This window comes from Panulirus ornatus, chromosome 28, assembly GCF_036320965.1.
Source record: "Panulirus ornatus isolate Po-2019 chromosome 28, ASM3632096v1, whole genome shotgun sequence".
In the NCBI taxonomy this organism is placed as follows: domain Eukaryota; kingdom Metazoa; phylum Arthropoda; class Malacostraca; order Decapoda; family Palinuridae; genus Panulirus; species Panulirus ornatus.
Window position 1 is genome coordinate 15,498,710 of NC_092251.1, and position 21,633 is coordinate 15,520,342.

A 21,633-nucleotide genomic window follows, 5' to 3' on the forward strand; every position below is an offset into this window, starting at 1 on the left:
TAGTTGGACACAAGGTAGTGAGATATATGAATAAAAGGAGAAATGCATAGTGGAATGATGAGATAAACAATATTGTGGGAGAGAAGAAAAAGGCAAATGACACTGCTCAAGAGGAATGTAACAATGGGAATTTAGCAAAAGAGAAAGGAAGAATATAAGATGTGTAAGTGGAACGTTAAGAAACTGTCATAGGAAAGCAAAGAAAGAGCAGATGAAGATTTTGGAAGAAGTGAAAAGTTAAGGAAAATTAAGAAACTGTAAGGGAAGATGAAAAAGGAAAGAGGTGGACGCAAGAGTGGAAATGATAATGTGAGAAGGAAGAGGAATTTCTGAGTCAAAAGGAGGAAGTGAAAGGAAGATGGAAAGAGTTTTTGAGAAACTGATGAATAAGGAAGAAGGTGAGGCAGCAGATGTTACATGTATGGGTAACAAGGATGAAAGAAAAATAATACAAGTGCAAGGGCCTAAAGCAAGAAGGAAGTTAAAAAGGGCAGTAACGAGGCTGAAGGTAGAAAAGGCACCTGGTGTGGATGGGATTAAGGTTGAAATGTTGAAGTATGGAGGAGAAAGTAAGATAGAGTGGATGCAGTTGATATGTAAATTAACAAAAAAGCAGAAGGTTGTGCCTGAGGATTGGGTGAAAACTATTTTTGTTCCTTTATTCAAAGAAAAAGGTGCTATAAATGTATGTAACAATTATAAGTCTGTTAGGTATGACAGGAAAAGTGTACGCAAGAGAGCTGATGGACATGATTATATGCAAAATAAGTGAGAAGCATGGGGGTTTTTGGAGAGGAAGGGGGAGGGCAGATTAGAGGTTCCCACTGACTACTCCTGCCTAATGTTCCTACCAACTACTTCTACCTATGTTACAACCTAATGCTCTTGTCTAAATGTTCCTACCTACTACTAATATCTATTGCTCCTACCATTTTGCCAAAATCTAGTTATGAAGACTGAGCTGAATAAGTTAAGTGTTGTCAAGCGTTAAGTATGACAAGGAGAGACCGTATGTCTGTGAGTAGAATGCCCACCTAGTGAAGAAACATCTCATCAACAGAATACAAATAACTTCATAACACTGGCTTTTACTTCAATTATCATAAAAAATGTCCAAGTTGTTTAGGGAAGTCAGCTTAGGTTTTCCTTAGTTCTGTTAATTTCTAAAAGTGTTTCTATACTTTAACCTCAAATATTCTCAGATCATTATACCTCCCACATTCATTATCTATCACTGTGGCATAAAATGTGACAATCAAATTGACACTACCCAGTATAAATCATTTCCATTACGTCTAAAGATTTCACTGATGTTCAATCTTCCAAATCCATAATTCAATGGAACCCATATAAGTATACTTTACTGCCTTAGGTTAATTATGATTTGGTTAGGCTAAATTACATTCAGTCTAGACGAGATACTATTTTACAATACAGACACATATTTTCTGGCATCTTGATGTATTTCACGAATGGAATCATCATAAAGTGTGAATTCAGATGGTGGATTTTCATTTTTCCCTCTTAAAAACTTGTGTGTTAGTGGTAAGGATATGTGGGGTTTGTCCAAGACTGGAGCCTACAATATGAAAAAAGTGAAGTGAATATACCACTAAGTAAATACATTTAGATGACTTGGCTGTTTCAATGCTTCACAAGTCCTGTGGGTTCTGTTATTAGTGAAATTTTACCCTTATAATAAAAGGTACCCAATACTGAAGTGCCATGATTCCTTTAGTATGGAAGGTAAACAAGGAGTGTTTATGTCTATGGAGATGCAGACATCTAACCATGTGGGACAGACCTCATATACAGTAACTCGAACCCTAAATTTACGTAAACAACTAAACTCACCCAACATATGAGCAAATCTCAGGAAATTAGGCCTTTCTTGACTCTACAGAAGCTGAACAAGCATCATGAAAGATCTCTATCAGCCATCTACAGCACAGTGACTTTTCCATCAGGAAATGACAGCAAAATGCCATTGGCATCCCTCCAGTTCAGTTACTATGTGCTAGCATTATATGAAATTGTTATAAATTATTTTACCACACCATAACCCTCTGCTCCAAAACCAACAGAGTTATGAAGGTGCTAAACTTAACATGACACACCCTACATGCATTCTACAAATTGTATAGATTATACTGTGACCAGAATAACTATTTCCTATATTTTTTTTTCTAGTGTGTTTGATGTAGTAGGTTGAAACTTTAGGAAGAAGTACTTAGTAGGAACATTAGTTACGAGTCTCTGCTAACACTGCACTAGAGTTGTCCTCTGCCAGTGGCCTGTAATGGGTGACGCACTAAAGGCTAAGGAGCGCTGGAGTTCATCAGTTATGGAGACTCTGCTGCTGTGGATATCATATTGAGGAAATTCCCAAAGAGAACGTGCGTCAGCGACCCAGATAGATAGATCGTCTATCTTCAACAATTTTACCAACATAGGTTACATAGTCAGATATGGACAAATTAAGTTTCGTTAAGTTGTTCAGTGTGGGTAAATTTGATCGAGTTAGGTTAGGTTACTTTTGTTCACGTTAGATTAAGGTGACCAATGTGGCGGTATATGTTCCGTTACGTATTGTTGATAGAGGCCGTAGTGTCAGCAGATATTACGAGATGACCTGTTGGTAGGGGACAAAATCGTCTCTTGAAGGAAGATAAACTCTGACACATTCAGTTTGACGGACTTAAGACTATAAATTTATCGCATTTAAACCTGGAACCATTTAAATGCTGATCTTAAAAAATATTATAATGAACTCACCGTGTCTATATCAGATCCGCTCCCACCTTCATCGTCGCTATCCGAATCAATAAGAGCTTTGACCTTCCTTTTGGTCATGATATATGTAATCAAAAAGCAAGAAACTGTAACAACAGAATATACAACCACGATCAACACTACACTCGTTCAGGAATAACAACAAAATATCAACACAAACTGTTCCGATGGTTCTTCTAATTAGACTATTGCAATTGTATCAAAAGATTGTATCATTTTTGTTACAAACTACATCAATATGGCTTTATGTCAATTGATATATTACCAAAATCTGGTTAAACTAACAATATATTGTCTTTCATGGAGTTTTATTTTTCACAAAAGGAACAGGTAAGTTAGATTATTGTTGTCATATAATAATGAAAATCTTTGATTTTATCATAATTATAATTTTATACAAAACTCAGATTATTACATCAGACTTTAAGGTAATATGTTTCAAACTACGAGTCCGAACTCCGAAACTTCCCCAGTAGACGACTCAACAAGGTGATCTTAGGATGGTCATGGCAGCCTCCATGCTGCGTGCTTATAAACATGTTTTTGTCTCGGTAAGTTGCTTCATGTGCAATGATTTACAACGTAAAGTTTGAAAAGCAGACTTGTGGTTCATGTCCTGGGATTGTTGAATGGAACACACGTGATTAGTGTGAACCTGACACCCGGCGAGGCATCGTCTGCTGTGCTGAGATACCTGTCGCTCTCTGCTCCACTCTGGCTCTTTCTTGATCTCAGTGTAACTAAATCGACAATTGTTGAGGTGATATTTCCATTTCGGACATTCACCTGTTTGTGACATATATAAAGGTCAGAATCGTTCAAATGACATTAAAACCCGGCGGTACACAATTTCAACCAAACCTAACCTAGCTGACCAAACTTGACCTAATCTAACCCAATTCGCAGGATGACCGAAACGGTAATAATACCTTAGTTAAGGATATAAGTTGATCAAACGATTCATCGTACGAGTTTATGAAATCCTTATTTATTCTAAATGGTTGCTAAAGTGGGGGTATTCACTGACACGAAATTTTTGAATACTTCAGTTTTCAGGTGATTGATTTTGTATAATAATTTCTGGCTTATGCCATTAAGATTTTACTCTGTATACTTGTTAAATGATATGACTGTCAGAGTTATTCACAAGTTAACTGTCATGTGTAGTGCACCAGAATCAGAGTTCCCTGCCCACACCCAATCCTTGCTGACAAAATTTTACTTGGTTTTCCCCTGACTATTTCATATTCCTTGGGTTGGCCAGTTGAGAACATGCCCCCCATGTATACCACATTGCTCCAGTTTGCGCTATCCTTTGCAAATTTCACATCCTCCTTGTTCAGACCCCCAAAATCAAAGCATCTTAAACTCTATCATTTCACTTCTTAGTTCCTCCTTTTCTTGTTCTCTCCATTTCTGATATGTATGCCCTCAAAATCCCCTAGCCTCTCACTCATCCATCCCATATGTCTAAACCATTTCAGCTCACCCTTCTCAGTTTTGGCTTACATCTCCCTCTACAACACTTCTCTTATATCCTATCATTTCGTATTCATTCAACTTTCCTTACTCAAAATTTTCTCCTTAAACTTTAAAAAGAAAATGAACTTCTGTTTAAAAGCCACCTAGAAAAGGCATTGATAATATAGTTAAAGAGTAAGTGGGGAGAAACATGGTGGGTGAGGGAATAGAAAGCACAGATAGGAATTGATATAAAAGAGAAAAGCATGGGAGGTGGGTAGATTAGAAAGGGTAGTCATTGGTGGGATGAAGAAGTAAGATTATTAGTGAAAGAGAAGAGAGGCATTTGGACGATTTTTGCAGGGAAATAATGCAAATGACTGGGAGATGTATAAAAGAGAGAGGCAGGAGGTCAAGAGAAAGGTGCAAGAGGTGAAAAAGAGGGCAAATGAGAGTTGGGGTGAGAGTGTATCATTAAATTTTAGGGAGGATAAAAAGATGTTTTGGGGATAGGGGAGAAAAAATACTTCCCACGCATTCCTCACGTGTCGTAGAAGGCGACTAAAGGGGACGGAAGCAGGGGGTTAGAAACCCTCCCCTCCTTGTATTTTAACTTTTTAAAAGGGGAAACAGAAGAAGGAGTCATGCTGGGTGTGCTCATCCTCCTCGAAGGCTCAGATTGGGGTGTCTAAATGTGTGTGGATGAAACCAAGATGAGAAAAATAGATAAGTAGTAGGTTTGAGGAAAGGAACCTGGATGTTTGGCTCTGAGTGAAACGAAGCTCAAGGGTAAAGGGGAAGAGTGGTTTGGGAATATCTTGGGAGTAAAGTCAGGGGTTAGTGAGAGGACAAGAGCAAGGGAAGGAGTAGCACTACTTCTGAAACAGAAGTGGTGGGAGTATGTGATAGAGTGTAAGAAAGTAAATTCTAGATTGATATGGGTAAAACTGAAAGTTGTTGGAGAGAGATGGGTGATTATTGGTGCATATGCATGTGGGCATGAGAAGAAAGATCATGAGAGGCTAGTGTTTTGGTAGCAGCTGAATGAGTGTGTTAGTGGTTTTGATGCACAAGACCAGGTTATAGTGATGGGTGATTTGAATACAAAGGTGAGTAATATGGCAGTTAAGGGAATAATTGGTATACATGGGGTGTTCAGTGTTGTAAATGGAAATGGTGAAGAGCTTGTAGATCTATGTGCTGAAAAAGAACTGGTGATTGGGAAGACCTGGTATAAAAAGCGAGATATACATAAGTATACGTATGTAAGTAGGAGAGATGGCCAGAGAGCGTTATTGGATTACGTGTTAATTGATAGACGCACGAAAGAGAGACTTTTGGATGTTAATGTGCTGAAAGGTGCAACTGGAGGGATGTCTCATCACAATCTTGTGGAGGCAAAGGTGAAGATATGTAGGGGTTTTCAAAAAAGAAGAATGTTGGGGTGAAGAGAGTGGTGAGAGTAAGTGAGCTTGGGAAGGAGACTTGTGTGAGGAAATACCAGGAGAGACTGAGTACAGAATGGAAAAAGGTGAGAACAATGGAAGTAAGGGGAGTGGGGGAGGAATGGGATGTATTTAGGAAAGCAGTGATGGCTTGCGCCAGAGATGCTTGTGGCATGGGAAGCGTGGGACGTGGGTTGATTAGAAAGGGTAGTGAGTGGTGGGATGAAGAAGTAAGATTATTAGTGAAAGAGAAGAGAGAGGCATTTGGACGATTTTTGCAGGGAAAAAATGCAAATGAGTGGGAGATGTACAAAAGAAAGAGGCAGGAGGTCAAGAGATAGGTGCAAGAGGTGAAAAAGAGGGCAAATGAGAGTTGGGGTGAGAGAGTATCATTAAATTTTAGGGAGAATAAAAAGATGTTTTGGAAGGAGGTAAATAAAGTGCGTAAGACAAGGGAGCTAATGGGAACTTCTGTGAATGGAGCTAATGGGGAGATGATAACAAGTAGTGGTGATGTGAGAAGGAGATGGAGTGAGTATTTTGAAGGTTTGTTGAATGTGTTTGATGATAGAGTGGCAGTTATAGGGTGTCTTGGTCGAGGTGGTGTGCAAAGTGAGAGGGTTAGGGAAAATGATTTGGTAAACAGAGAAGAGGTAGTAAAAGCTTTGCGGAAGATGAAAGCTGGCAAGGCAGCAGGTTTGTATGGTATTGCAGTGGAATTTATTAAAAAAGGGGATGACTGTATTGTTGCCTGGTTGGTAAGGTTATTTGATATGTGTATGATTCATGGTGAGGTGTCTGAGGATTGGCGGAATGCTTGCATAGTGCCATTGTACAAAGGCAAATGGGATAAGAGTGAGTGCTCAAATTACAGAGGTAAAAGTTTGTTGAGTATTCCTGGTAAATGATATGGGAGGGTATTGATTGAGAGGGTGAAGGCATGTACAGAGCATCAGATTGGGGAAGGGCAGTGTGGTTTCAGAAGTGGTAGAGGATGTGTGGATCAGGTGTTTGCTTTGAAGAATGTATGTGAGAAATACTTAGAAAAGCAAATAGATTTGTATGTAGCATTTATGGATCTGGAGAAGGCATATGATAGAGTTGATAGAGATGCTCTGTGGAAGGTATTAAGAATATATGGTGTGGGAGGCAAGTTGTTGGAAGCAGTGAAAAGTTTCTATCGAGGATGTAAGGCATGTGTACGTGTAGGAAGAGAGGAAAGTGATTGGTTCTCAGTGAATGTAGGTTTGCGGCAGGGGTGTGTGATGTCAATATGGCTGTTTAATTTGTTTATGGATTGGGTTGTTAGGGAGGTGAATGCAAGAGTTTTGGAAAGAGGGGCAAGTATGCAGTCTGTTGTGGGTGAGAGAGCTTGGGAAGTGAGTCAGTTGTTGTTCGCTGATGATACAGCGCTGGTGGCTGATTCATGTGAGAAACTGCAGAAGCTGGTGACTGAGTTTGGTAAAGTGTGTGAAAGAAGAAAGTTAAGAGTAAATGTGAATAAGAGCAAGGTTATTAGGTACAGTAGGGTTTAGGGTCAAGTCAATTGAGAGGCAAGTTTGAATGGAGAAAAACTGGAGGAAGTGAAGTGTTTTAGATATCTGGGAGTGGATCTGGCAGCGGATGGAACCATGGAAGCGGAAGTGAATCATAGGGTGGGGGAGGGGGCGAAAATTCTGGGAGCTTTGAAGAATGTTTGGAAGTCGAGAACATTATCTCGGAAAGCAAAAATGGGTATGTTTGAAGGAATAGTGGTTCCAACAATGTTTTGTATGGTTGCTAGGCGTGGGCTATGGATAGAGTTGTGCGCAGGAGGGTGGATGTGCTGGAAACGAGATGTTTGAGGACAATATGTGTTGTGAGGTGATTTGATCGAGTAAGTAATGTAAGGGTAAGAGAGATGTGTGGATATAAAAAGAGTGTGGTTGAGAGAGCAGAAGAGGGTGTTTTGAAATGGTTTGGTCACATGGAGAGAATGAGTGAGGAAAGATTTACCAAGAGGATATATGTGTCAGAGGTGGAGGGAAGGAGGAGAAGTGGGAGACCAAATTAGAGGTGGAAAGATGGAGTGAAAAAGATTTTGAGTGATCGGGGCCTGAACATGCAGGAGGGTGAAAGGCGTGCAAGGAATAGAGTGAATTGGAACGATGTGGTATACCGGGGTCGGCGTCCTGTCAGTGGATTGAACCAGGGCATGTGAAGCGTCTGGGGTACCATATAATTTCCCAGGAATACTGAACAGACTTATAGTTCTGTAATTTGAACACTCACTTTTATCCCCTTTGCCTTTATACAGTGACACTATGCAAGCATTCCGCCAATCCTCAGGCACCTCACCATGAGTAATACATACATTAAATAACCTTACCAACCAGTCAACAATACAGTCACCCCCTTTTTTAATAAATTCCCAGCAATACCCTCCAAACCCACTGCCTTGCCAGCTTTCATCTTCCAGAAAGCTTTTACTACCTCTTCTCTGTTTACCAAATCATTTTCCCTAACCCTCTCACTTTGCACACCACCTCGACCAAAACACCCTATATCTTCCACTCTATCATCAAACACATTTAACAAAGCTTCAAAATACTCACTCCATCTCTTTCTCACATCACCACTACTTGTTATCACCTTCCCATTAGCCCCCTTCACTGATGTTCCCATTTGTTTCCTTGTCTTATGCACTTTATTTACCTCCTTCCAAAACACCTTTTTATTCTTCCTAAAATTTGATGATTCTCACCCCAACTTTCATTTGCCCTCTTTTTCACCTCTTGCACCTTTCTCTTGACCTCTGCCTCATTCTTTTTTACATCTCCCACTCATTTGCATTATTTCCCTGCAAAAATTGTTCAAATGACTCTCTCTTCTCTTTCACTAATAATCTTACTTCTTCATCCCACCACTCACTACCCTCTCTAATTTGCCCATCTCCCACGCTTCTCATGCCAGAAGCATCTTTTGCACAAGGCATCACTGCTTCCCTAAATACATCCCATTCCTCCCCCACTCCCCTTACCTCCTTTGTTCTCACTTTTTTCCATTCTGTAGTCAGTCTTTCCTGGTACTTCCTCACACAAGTCTCCTTCCCAAGATCACTTACTCTCACCATTCTTTTCACCCCAACATTCTCTCTTCTTTTGTGAAAACCTCTACAAATCTTCACCTTCCCCTGCACAAGATAATGATCAGACATCCCTCCAGTTGCACCTCTCAGCACATTAACATCCAAAAGGGTCTTTCGCGTTCCTATCAATTAACATGTAATCCAGTAATTTTCTCTAGCAATCTCTCATACTTATATATGTATATATATATATATCTCTTTTTAAACCAGGTATTCCCAATCACGAGTCCTTTTTCAGCACATAAATCTACAAGCTCTTCACCATTTCCATTTACAACACTGAACACCCCATGTACACCAATTATTCCCTCAACTGCCACATTGCTCACTTTTGCATTCAAATAACCCATCACTATAGCTCGGTCTCGTGCATCAAAACTGCTAGCGCACCCACTCAGCTACTTCCAAAACACTTGCCTCTCATGATCTTTCTTCTCATGCCCAGGTGCATATGCACCAATAATCACCCATCTCTCTCCATCCACTTTCAGATTTACCCATATCAATCTAGAGTTTACTTTCTTACACTCTATCACATACTCCCAGCACTCCTGTTTCAGAGTAGTGCTACTCCTTCCTTTGCTCATGTCCTTTCACTAACCCCTGACTTTACTCCCAAGACATTCCCAAACTGCTCTTACCCTTTACCCTTGAGCTTTGTTTCACTCAGAGTCAAAATATCCAGGTTCCTTTCCTCAAACATACTACCTATCTCTCCTTTGTTCTCATCTTGGTTACATCCACACACTTTTAGACACCCCAATCTGAGCCTTTTAGGAGGATGAGCACTCCCTGCGTGACTCCTTCATCTGTTTCCCCATTTAGAAAGTTAAAATACAAGGATGTATGCAGAATGTATGTGAGAAATACTTAGAAAAGCAAATGGATTTGTATGTAGCATTTACGGATCTGCAGAAGGCATAAGATAGTGTTGATAGTAATGCTCTGTGGAAGGCATTAAGAATACATGTTGTGGGAGGCAAGTTGTTAGAAGCAGTGAAAAGTTTTTATTGAGGATATAAGGTATGTGTTACAGTAGGAAGAGAGGAAAGTGATTGGTTCTCAGTGAATGTCAGTTTGCGGCAGGGGTGCGTGATGTTTCCATGGTTGTTTAATTTGTTTGTGGATGGGGCTGTTAGGACGGTGAATGCAAGAGTTTTGGAGAGAGGGGCAAGTATGCAGTCTGTTATGGATGAGTGGGCTTGGGAAGTGAGTCAGTTGTTTTTTTTTGCTGATGATATATCGCTCGTGGCCTCTTCAGGTGAGAAAATGCAGAAACTGGTGACTGAGTTTGGTAAAGTGTGTGAAAGAAGAAAGCTGAGAGTAAATGTGAATAAGAGCCAGGTTTTTAGGTACAGTAGGGTTGAGGAACAAGCCAGTTGGGAGGTACGTTTGAATGGAGAAAAACTGGAGGAAGTGAAGTGTTTTAGATATGTGGAAGTGGTTTTGGCAGTGGATGGAACCATGGAAGTGGAAGTGAGTCATAGGGTGTGGGAGGGGGCAAAAGTTTTGGGAGCGTTGAAAGATATTTGGAAGGCAAGAACTTTATCTCAGAAAGCAAAAATGGGTATGTTTGAAGGAATATTGGTTCCAACAATGTTTTATGGTTGCGAGGCGTGGGCTATAGATAGAGTTGTGTGGAGGAGGGTGGATGTGTTGGAAATGAGATGTATGAGGACAGTATGTGGTGTGAGGTGGTTTGATCGAGTAAGTAATGAAAGGGTAAGAGAGATGTGTGGTAATAAAGAGTGTGGTTGAGAGAGCAGAAGAGGGTGTTTTGAAGTGGTTTGGTCACATGGAGAGAATGAGTGAGGAAAGATTGACCAAGAGGATATATGTGTCAGAGATGGAGGGAATGAGAAGTGGGAGACCAAATTGGAGATGGAAAGATGGAGTGGAAAAGATTTTGAGTGATCGGGGCCTGAACATGCAGGAGGGTGAAAGTTGTGTAAGGAATAGAGTGAATTGGAATGATGTGGTATACTGGGGTTGACGTGCTGTCAATGGATTGAACCAGGGCATGTGAAGCATCTGGGGTAAACCATGGAAAGTTGTGTGGGGCTTGGATGTGGAAAGGGAGCTGTGGTTTTGGTGCATTATACATGACAGGTGGAGACTGTATGTGAATGAATGTGGCCTTTGTTGTCTTTTCCTAGTTCTACCTCGCGCACATGCAGAGGGAGGAGGTTGTCATTTCATGTGTGGTGGGGTGACAACGGGAATGAATAAGGGCAGACAGTATGAATTAATGTACATGTGTATATATGTATATGTCTGTGTGTGTATATATATGTATACGTTGAGATATATAGGTATGTATATGTGCGTGTATGGACGTGTATGTATATACGTGTATGTGGGTGGGTTGGGCCACTCTTTCATCTGTTTTCTTGCACTACCTCACTAACGCAGGAGAGAGTGACAAAGTATGATAAATGAAATAAGAAAAATAGTACTTGATCACTGTTTCCTGCGTTAGTGAGGTAGAGCTGGGAAACAAGATGAAGAAAGACACATCCACTCACATTAGTGAGGTAGAGCTTGGAAACAGATGAAGAAAGACACATCCACTCACATACACAAATACATATACATATATACAGATGTACGTATTCAAACTTGGTCGCCTTCATCTATTCCGAACACCACCCTTCTCCACAGGAATCAGCACAAGTGAATGAAGAAAAGGAAAAATGATAGTTTATACATTCTCTTCTCTTTCCCCATGACCAATCACCACCCGCTGCATTAGTGAGAAAGCTCTAGGAAACAGGAGAAAGGTCATATCCATTCACATTCATTCTCAGACTGTCATATGTAATGCATCGAAACCATGGCTCTATATCCACGTCTAAGTCCCCGAGACCTTTCCATGGTTTACGCTGGACATATCATATGCCTTTGTTCAGTCCATACAAATCCATCTATATCTCTGATTATTTCTTCCAAACATTCTTGAAAGCACGTCCTCCACCAAACCACTTTCCATGCCTCGCTTTGTGGTCCTTTCAGACCCAAACAGCCTTCATCTGCTGTGTTATCAGGTACATTCAGCAGTCCCTTAAAACACTCAGTCCATCTCCCTACCTTATCACTGCTCATGACCACTTCCCTTTTTGCCCCTTTACCAATTTTTCCATGTGTGGCGAGGTGGCGATGGGAATGAATAAAGGCAGACAGTGTGAATTGTGTGCATGGGTATATATGTATGTGTCTGTATGTGTATATATATGTGTACATTGAGATGTATAGGTATGTATATTTGCGTGTGTGGACGTGCATGTATATACATGTGTATGGGGGTGGGTTGGGCCATTTCTTTTGTCTGTTTCCTTGCGCTACCTCGCAAACGCGGGAGACAGCGACAAAGCAAAATAAATACATAAAATAAATGATACCAATTTTTCCATTTGTTCCTTAGTTTTTCTAACAATGTTAACTTCATTCCAAAACATCATGTTCTCCCTTTAGTTTACAGATGCTCATTTACCCCAACTCTCATTTGCCCATATTTTCCTCCCTTGCATCATCTTGACGTCCTCCTGCTTTCATTTATACATCTCATCATTTGCACTCTTTTCTTGTAAGTACCACACATACATCTCTCAATTCTATTTCACAACAGCTTTACTTCATCATTCCATCACTCGCTACACTGTTTCACATGCCTACCATACTCCCACCTTCGTGACACATGTATACTGGGAGTCCCCAAGTTATAATTTCCCTTTAAACATTTTGTTTTGTTATATGCCTGATGTAATCAGCTTTATTTAGCAAGTGAAAACAGAGCTAACAGTGGACTGTGGCAACTTGCTGATGCTTGGGCAGTTAGTTAGACAACAGAATGACATATCACACAAACACCAGTGTTGTTCTTCTGGTCTCTAAGTACCCTCATAAGATCCAGATTATGTTGGTTGCTGAAGTTTGGATTGCTGGATTGCAGACATAAGAATGTAAAAGTGGTAGGTACTCAAAGGAAGGCTATATAGAACCAAGAAAACAGAATTAAATGTTGAGCTGAAGTAAATATTGAGTGATGAACTGTGTGGTTGGGTCAAGAAAGATATCTAAGAAGAGACAAAAGTTTCAATGAAAGATAGTTTACTATTGAAGTTCAAATTGATGAAGTGAATATTGTTATTATAGTTGTGTATGTACTCAGAAATAGTGAAGAGAATATTGAACATGTTATGGAAAGCTATTTAAACACCTCCGTGCTATGGAAAATACTTGAAGACCTGTTCCATTGTAATTCCTATCCATTATCTCCATAGATAGAGACTAACCAGGAAAATCACCAGATTTTCTCAGCATTCTAAGTTTGCCACCTTTCTATTCTCAAGAGTCTTGTAATTGCTTTTAAAGGTACTCCTCCTTAGCATACCGTGCTTTCAGTTTGATAGTTTGTTATTTACCTTGTGTTATGTTGTTTTCATGGTATGAAGTACTGGTGTTAATGAAAAATGTATTATTTACATTTCTTGAGGTTTTTAAGCTGCATTTTAATGGTTTATTCTTTTCAGGGTGTTCCAGTGTGCAATATGGCAAAAATGTGGATTCCACTGTCTTGGAGTAGAGGGGAACCAGGAATTCAAGTTATAGCAGTTTCTATCAAGGCACAGCACCAACTTTCCCATTCCCTTCAGGTTGGATTTTTTAAGAATTTTTTTTTTATTGTTAGATGTAACCTCAGAACCCCTTTGTGGGGCTCCTGCAGCCTCAAGGTTGTGCTTCACTCAGAAGCAAGCTATGATGGACTTCTTAGAAGCAAGATATCCTTTAGTGAGGCTTTACTCTCTTTTGTTAGCCTTGCCAACAGTGCTTTTTCATTTGCAGTGTAACCACAAATATGCAGGGTCCAGTAAAACATGAATTGTTATATGTGACACAGAATAAGATTTAAAGAATGGAAGAATATTTGGTAATATTGCCTCCAGCTTTTCATGTATCATGGTATTCAGAAGAGAATCTTATTGGATGGTGGTCAGATGAACAGCAGCAGAAAAGAATACTATTTTGAATGTGTGATAAACACTCCCATGATCAGCAAACAGCTTAACCAGCCAGAAAAAAATGATATGCCAGATCTACTGCCTTGCCTAAGGTGCTTTGTAGTTACAGTGTGACTACAATATGCAGAATCCCGTAAAACATGAATCGTTATATGTAATACAGAATAAAGTTCTAAAGAATGTAAGAGTTTTTGGTAGCATTGCCCCCTAGCTTTTCATATATCGTGGTATTCTGAAGAGAGTATTATTGGATGGAAGTCAAAAGAATAGATGAAGAACAGAAAACTATTTTGAATGTGTGATAAAGACCCTCATAATTGGCAAACAGCATAACTATCCAGAAAAAATAATATGCCAGATCTACTTATCACAAATAAAGTTGACAATCATCATTTCATGTACAGTGTGATATGATCACAGTTCACTGGAGAAATTCACAAGTATGGTTGCAAAACCTTTGGGACAAATACACACCAGTATGGAAGTGAATTAAGGAAATTGTTTCGTCTACAGAGGAAATGGGAAGAAGTAAACACTGAGTTGTCTTGGATACTATGGGAAACACTTCTGAGGGATGTATCGGAAAAATCAGTCTTTAAGTGAATTCTCTTTCAGAGTAACCTGTTTCCTGTAGGATCCAGTGTTAAATGCCCAGATGTATTCCATCCAAAAATTATTGTATCCAAAATCTCATGTTGGAAACTAAAACACGCTTCAACCCAAAAAAATGTTGACCCGGAAACTTAATCTAACAAGCATAAACTTTTTTAACAGATATTTACTTTAGTAAATGAGAGGCAAGTGTTTTGGGAGCAGCTGAATGAATGTGTTAGTGGTTTTGATGCACAAGACCGGGTTATAGTGATGGGTGATTTGAATGTAAAGGTAAGTAATGTGGCAGTTGAGGGAATAATTGGTATACATGAGGTGTTCAGTGTTGTAAATGGAAATGGTGAAGAGCTTGTGGATTTGTGTGCTGAGAGAGGACTGGTGATTGGGAATACCTGGTTTAAAAAGCGAGATATACATAAGTATACGTATGTAAGTAGGAGAGATGGCCAGAGAGCGTTATTGGATTACGTGTTAATTGATAGGCGCGTGAAAGAGAGACTTTTGGATGTTAATGTGCTGAGAGGTGCAACTGGAGGGATGTCTGATCATTATCTTGTGGAGGCAAAGGTGAAGATTTGTAGGGGTTTTCAGAAAAGAAGAGAGAATGTTTGGGTGAAGAGAGTGGTGAGAGTAAGTGAGCTTGGGAAGGAGACTTGTGTGAGGAAGTACCAGGAAAGACTGAGTACAGAATGGAAAAAGATGAGAACAAAGGAGGTAAGGGGAGTGGGGAAGGAATGGGATGTATTTAGGGAAGTAGTGATGGCTTGCGCAAAAGATGCTTGCGGCATGAGAAGCGTGGGAGGTGGGTTGATTAGAAAGGGTAGTGAGTGGTGGGATGAAAAAGTAAGATTATTAGTGAAAGAGAAGAGAGAGGCATTTGGACGATTTTTGCAGGGAAAAAATCCAAATGAGTGGGAGGTGTATAAAAGGAAGAGGCAAGAGGTCAAGAGAAAGGTGCAAGAGGTGAAAAAGAGGGCAAATGAGAGTTGGGGTGAGGGAGTATCATTAAATTTTAGGGAGAATAAAAAGATGTTTTGGAAGGAGGTAAATAAAGTGCGTAAGACAAGGGAGCAAATGGAAACTTCTGTGAAGGGGGCTAATGGGGAAGTGATAACAAGTAGTGGTGATGTGAGAAGGAGATGGAGTGAGTATTTTGAAGGTTTTTTGAATGTGTTTGATGATAGAGTGGCTGATATAGGGTGTTTTGGTCGAGGTGGTGTGCAAAGTGAGAGGGTTAGGGAAAATGATTTGGTAAACAGAGAAGAGGTAGTAAAAGCTTTGTGGAAGATGAAAGCCAGCAAGGCAGCAGGTTTGGATGGTATTGCAGTGGAATTTATTAAAAAAGGGGGTGACTGCATTGTTGACTGGTTGGTAAGGTTATTTAATGTATGTATGATTCATGGTGAGGTGCCTGAGGATTGGCGGAATGCTTGCATAGTGCCATTGTACAAAGGTAAAGGGGATAAGAGTGAGTGCCCAAATTACAGAGGTATAAGTGTGTTGAGTATTCCTGGGAAATGATATAGGAGGGTATTGATTGAGAGGGTGAAGGCATGTACAGAGCATCAGATTGGGGAAGAGCAGTGTGATTTCAAAAGTGGTAGAGGATGTGTGGATCAGGTGTTTGCCTTGAAGAATGTATGTGAGAAATACTTAGAATAGCAAATGGATTTGTATGTAGCATTTATGGATCTGGAGAAGGCATATGATAGAGTTGAAAGAGATGCTCTGTGGAAGGTATTAAGAATATATGGTGTGGGAGGCAAGTTGTTAGAAGCAGTGAAAAGTTTTTATCGAGGATGTAAGGCATGTGTACTGTGTAGGAAGAGAGGAAAGTGATTGGTTCTCAGTGAATGTAGGTTTGTGGCAGGGGTGTGTGATGTCTCCATGGTTGTTTAATTTGTTTATGGATGGGGTTGTTAGGGAGGTGAATGCAAGAGTTTTGGAAAGAGGGGCAAGTATGCAGTCTGTTGGGGATGAGAGAGCTTTGGAAGCGAGTCAGTCGTTGTTTGCTGATGATACAGCGCTGGTGGCTAATTCATGTGAGAAACTGCAGAAGCTAGTGACTGAGTTTGGTAAAGTGTGTGAAAGAAGAAAGTTAAGAGTAAATGTGAATAAGAGCAAGGTTATTAGGTACAGTAGGGTTGAGGGTCAAGTCAATTGGGAGGTAAGTTTGAATGGAGAAAAACTGGAGGAAGTAAAGTGTTTTAGATATCTGGGAGTGGATCTGGCAGCGGATGGAACCATGGAATCGGAAGTGAATCATAGGGTGGGGGAGGGGGCGAAAATTCTGGGAGCCTTGAAGAATGTGTGGAAGTCGAGAACATTATCTCGGAAAGCAAAAATGGGTATGTTTGAAGGAATAGTGGTTCCAACAATGTTGTATGGTTGCGAGGCGTGGGCTATGGATAGAGTTGTGCGCAGGGAGGGTGGATGTGCTGGAAATGAGATGTTTGAGGACAATATGTGGTGTGAGGTGGTTTTATCGAGTAAGTAATGTAAGGGTAAGAGAGATGTGTGGAAATAAAAAGAGTATGGTTGAGAGAGCAGAAGAGGGTGTTTTGAAATGGTTTGGTCACATGGAGAGAATGAGTGAGGAAAGATTGACCAAAAGGATATATGTGTCAGAGGTGGAGGGAAGGAGGAGAAGTGGGAGACCAAATTGGAGGTGGAAAGATGGAGTGAAAAAGATTTTGAGTGATCGGGGCCTGAACATGCAGGAGGGTGAAAGGCTTGCAAGGAATAGAGTGAATTGGAACGGTGTGGTATACCGGGGTCGACGTGCTGTCAATGGATTGAACCAGGGCATGTGAAGTGTCTGGGGTAAACCATGGAAAGTTGTGTGGGGCCTGGATGTGGAAAGGGAGCTGTGGTTTCGGTTCACTATTATATGACAGCTAGAGACTGAGTGTGAACGAATGAGGCCTTTGTTGTCTTTTCCTAGCGCTACCTCGCACACATGAGGGGGGAGGGGGGATGTTATTCCATGTGTTGCGAGGTGGCGATGGGAATGAATAAAGGCAGACTATGAATTAAGTACATGTGTATATATGTATATGTCTGTGTGTGTGTATATATATATGTGTACATTGAGATGTATAGGTATGTATATTTGCGTGGGTGGACGTGTATGTATATGCATGTGCATGTGGGTGGGTTGGGCCGTTTCTTTCATCTCTTTCCTTGCGCTACCTCGCTAACGGGGGAGACAGCGACAAAGCAAAATAAATAAATAAATTACTTTAGTTATTGGATCATTCCAGACAATTCAGACACCAAAACATATCTAACAACAATTAGCAAATACTTTCTGGTGTCACTGGCTTTGTTTTTCATTGATTTTGTCAGTTTGGTCTCTGATTGTACTCACAGCTGATGAAACTTAAAGGGGCAACTCTGAAGATATCACTCCTATTCACCATATATCAGTCCCTGCATCACATCCAGTTTTGTCATGATGTGTTCCTTTTCATATACAGAATGGTGCAAGTTGCAGTGGCTGATTCCTTCATAGGACTCATTGTTTTGTTTTTAAAGATTACTGCATTTACATGGTTGATGTTACTGCATTTACATGGTTGATGTCTCTGTTTCTGCTGAGTATGTGGAAATGGAGATATATCAGTTCTTCCTTTAAGACTATCTCTTTCAGAGCCATTGTTCACCCATTCCTGGTCTGTGCCAAATGGATAGGAGACCTAGCTTATTTGATGTTTAAAAGGTCTTCCTTTACTCAGTTTCAGCTTTCATTTCTGCCTGAAATCATCGCATATATGTTATTTTTGAGGTGAACATTCCATTGTCCAAAGAAACTATGGCAACCTCTCCTGTTGTTTCACAAATATGTCTCTTTGGATTAAGCTTAAAGTATCTAAACAATTTTTGTTGTACTCCCTCAAGTCTCTCTAAATGGGGGATGGCTTCTTAGAAAATGGGACTCAAAGTAAATCCATTTACTATTAAGCTACAGCATCTGCAAAATTCCTTGTCTACCCGTATATATTTTTAAAAGGTGCTACACAGCTAAAGTTTATTATGGGTACAGGCCTATGACACTCAGGGTGAAAGCATCATACACCTGTTCACTGAGACTGTTGTTTTTAACAGCTTGAGCACGGAAACTTGCTTCAGTATTTTTCAGGTTATTTTTAGGGAAGGCTATTCTTTCTTTAACTCCTCATGGCTGCCAATTAGTTTTGGGAATTTTGCTTTTAAGTGCTATATTTCTTCCACCTGTGCCTTAGAATGGTTGGCTTCTCCCTTTTTAAGGAAGAGAAAGCCTGAATTCTTGCCTGGTAGCAAGAAAATGTGAGTACATATGAGATTTCCCGGCCCAGTGGGTGCTCAGAATGCATGGTAAGGTGGCTGCTTGCTAGTGATCATGGCTTCCTTGACATCATCTCACCACCAAAATGTATCCCTGGTCACCCAAGGAACACTTCTAGATTTTCAAATACCCTCCTGATACAAGAAGTATGGAAGCAGTCTTGCATTTCAGTCCCCCGAACTCAAGAAAAGTTAATCAAAACTTCTCAGAAATGTCTTAAAGAACCAAACAATATTGCCTGCGAAAGGACTTTCACATTCCCTCCCACAAGCCAGCTGTCAAACTCTTGTTTATGAAGGAAATGAAATGCAAAGGACTTGCATTTGCAAAGAATTACAATGACAGGAATGAGAAACAGTGGAGTAAGGAAAGGTACAGAAGCTAGAGAGTGCCCGCTGGTATGGCTCTTGTTTCACAGTGATAGTGAAACACTCAGATAGTGTGATGATTAGGGTTGCTTTCATGGTGTAGTGGGTAGGAGAGGGTTGTACTCACCTAAAGCACTGCAGTGAATGGAGAGCAGTATGTTAAGATGCTGGAGAATCATTTGCTTCCTTTATATGAGTTTCACTGGTATGATCACTTTACACAGGATAGTGCGTCCTGCCATAAAGCTAGAAAGGTGATGAATTGGTTATCAAAGAAAACTATTCATCTGCTTAAGTGGCCTGGGAACTTTCCAGACCTTAACTGTTTGTGAACTGATGGAACCAGGTGAAAGTTGAGCTTTCTTCCTGCAGTGATTCATCTGTGCCTAGTCTCATTCAGAAGATCAAGACCTTATCAACCCAAAACATGGACCTAGAATACTTTAGAAACCTTACTGTTTCCATGCTGATGTCTGCAGATGGTACTGAAGGCCAAAGGGGAGACATTTTATTTTTGTATATTTTTGTGGTACTCTGTGTGTGTGTGTGTGTGTGTGTGTGTGTGTGTGGGGGGGGGGGGGGGGGGGGACGTGATGGACAAGGTTTTTAGGACAATATAATTATATTTTGTGAACAGGGATTATGCTCCAGACCTCCTACCCCAATCCCAGTGTGCTTACTAAGTGACATTAAACACAAATAAGAAAACATACTCTTTCATTATGCAATTCTTTCATTTTGCCCATCAAAACTGTATATGGGTTAATTATGTAACTTTAATTATGCATTTCAAAACAATCTTATACTTAATCACTGTCTCCTGCATTAGTGAGGTAAAACAAGGAAACAGACGAAAGAATGGCCCAACCCACCCACATACACATGTATATACATATATGCCCACACACGCACAAATACATACCTATACATTTCAACGTATACATACATATACATACACAGACATATACATATATACACATTTACATATTCATACTTGCTGCCTTCATACATTCCCATCGCCCTACACACACCCCAAGGAGAAGAAAAAAAAAGGCCACATTTGTTCACATTCAGTCTTTAGCTGTCAAGTGTAATGCACCGAAACCACAGCTCCCTAGGAAAAGACAAAAAATGGCCACATTTGTTCACATTCAGTCTCTAGCTGTCGAGTGTATTGCACCGAAACCACACCTCCTGTTCCACATCCAGGCCCCACAGAACATTCCATGGTTTACCCCAGACACTTCACATCCCGTGCTTCAATCCATTGACAGCACATCCACCCTGGTATACCACATCGTTCCAATTCAGTTTATTCCTTGCACGCCTTTCATCCTCCTGTATGTTTAGGCCTTGATCACTCAGAGTCTTTTTCACTCTGTTCTTCCACCTCCAGTTTGGTCTCCCGCTTCTCCTCATTCCATCTACCTCTGACACATATATCCTCTTTGTCAATCTTTCCTCACTCATTCTCTCCATGTGACCAAACCATTTGAACACACCCTCTTCCTCTCTCTCAACCACCCTCATTTTATTACCACACAGCTCTCTTACCCTTTCATTTCTTAATCAAGCCACCTCACACCACATATTGTCCTTAAACATTTCAGTTCCAACACATCCACCCTCCTCCGCACAACCTTATCTATAGCCCATGCTTCACAACCATATAACATGGTTGGAACCACTATTCCTTCAAACATACCCATTTTTGCTCTCCGAGTTAACATTCTTGCCTTCCACACATTCTTCAGTGCTCCAAGAACCTTCATCCCCTCCCCCACCCTGTGTCTCACTTCCACTGCCATGGTTCCATCCGCTCTTAAATCCACTCCCAGATATCTAAAACACTTCACTTCCTCCAGTTTTTCTCCATTCAAACTTACCTCCCAGTTGACTTGTCCCTCAACCCTACTGTACCTAATAACCTTCCTCTTATTCACATTTACTCTTAACTTTCTTCTTTCACACACTTTACCAAACTCAGTCACCAGCTTCTGCAGTTTCTCACACGAATCAGCCACTAGCGCTGTATCATCAGCGAACAACAACTGACTTACTTCCCAAGCCCTCTCATCCACAACAGGCTGCATACTTGCCCTTCTCTCCAGAAGTCTTGCATTCACCTTCCTAACCACCCCGTCCATTAACAAATTAAATAACCATGGAGACATCACTCACCCCTGCCGCACACCAACGTTTACTGGGATCCATTCACTTTCCTCTCTTCCTACTCATACATATGTCTTATGTCTCTGGTTAAAAACTTTTCACTGCTCCTAGCAATGTACCTCCCACACTATATACTCTTAAAACCTTCCACAAAACAGCTCTGTCAACTCTGTCCATCCTATCATATGCCTTCTCCAGATCCATAAATGGTACATGCAAATCCATATGTTTTTCTAAGTATTTCTCACGTGCATTCTTCAAAGCGAACACCTGATCCACACATCCTCTGGCACTTCTGAAACCACACTGC

At 40.5% G+C, this 21,633-nt stretch overlaps 2 protein-coding genes across 5 annotated transcripts in view; one reads left to right on the plus strand and one right to left on the minus strand.

The window, feature by feature from the left end:
• Nucleotides 1-2,938, minus strand: part of LOC139757861 (RNA polymerase-associated protein RTF1 homolog) — a 325,058-nt gene extending 322,120 nt beyond the window's left edge. Inside the window, exon 1 of one of the 2 annotated variants that reach the window (XM_071678765.1) lies at nucleotides 2,776-2,938. The gene's annotated coding sequence lies outside the window, so the exon portion shown is untranslated. The remainder of the gene's footprint in view (nucleotides 1-2,775) is intronic. The other variant, XM_071678766.1, reaches the window with a different exon arrangement.
• A 290-nt stretch (nucleotides 2,939-3,228) lies between these two features.
• The window catches only part of LOC139757863 (mitochondrial import inner membrane translocase subunit TIM44), a 201,365-nt gene continuing 182,960 nt past the window's right edge, over nucleotides 3,229-21,633 (plus strand). Inside the window, exons 1-2 of one of the 3 annotated variants that reach the window (XM_071678767.1) lie at nucleotides 3,229-3,344; nucleotides 13,356-13,478. In XM_071678767.1, coding sequence (XP_071534868.1) covers nucleotides 3,294-3,344; nucleotides 13,356-13,478 — 174 coding nt within the window. In that variant the 5' untranslated portion in view covers nucleotides 3,229-3,293. Of the gene's footprint in view, nucleotides 3,345-3,432; nucleotides 3,530-3,581; nucleotides 3,601-13,355; nucleotides 13,479-21,633 lie in introns of those variants that run through there. The other 2 variants (XM_071678768.1, XM_071678769.1) reach the window with 2 other exon arrangements.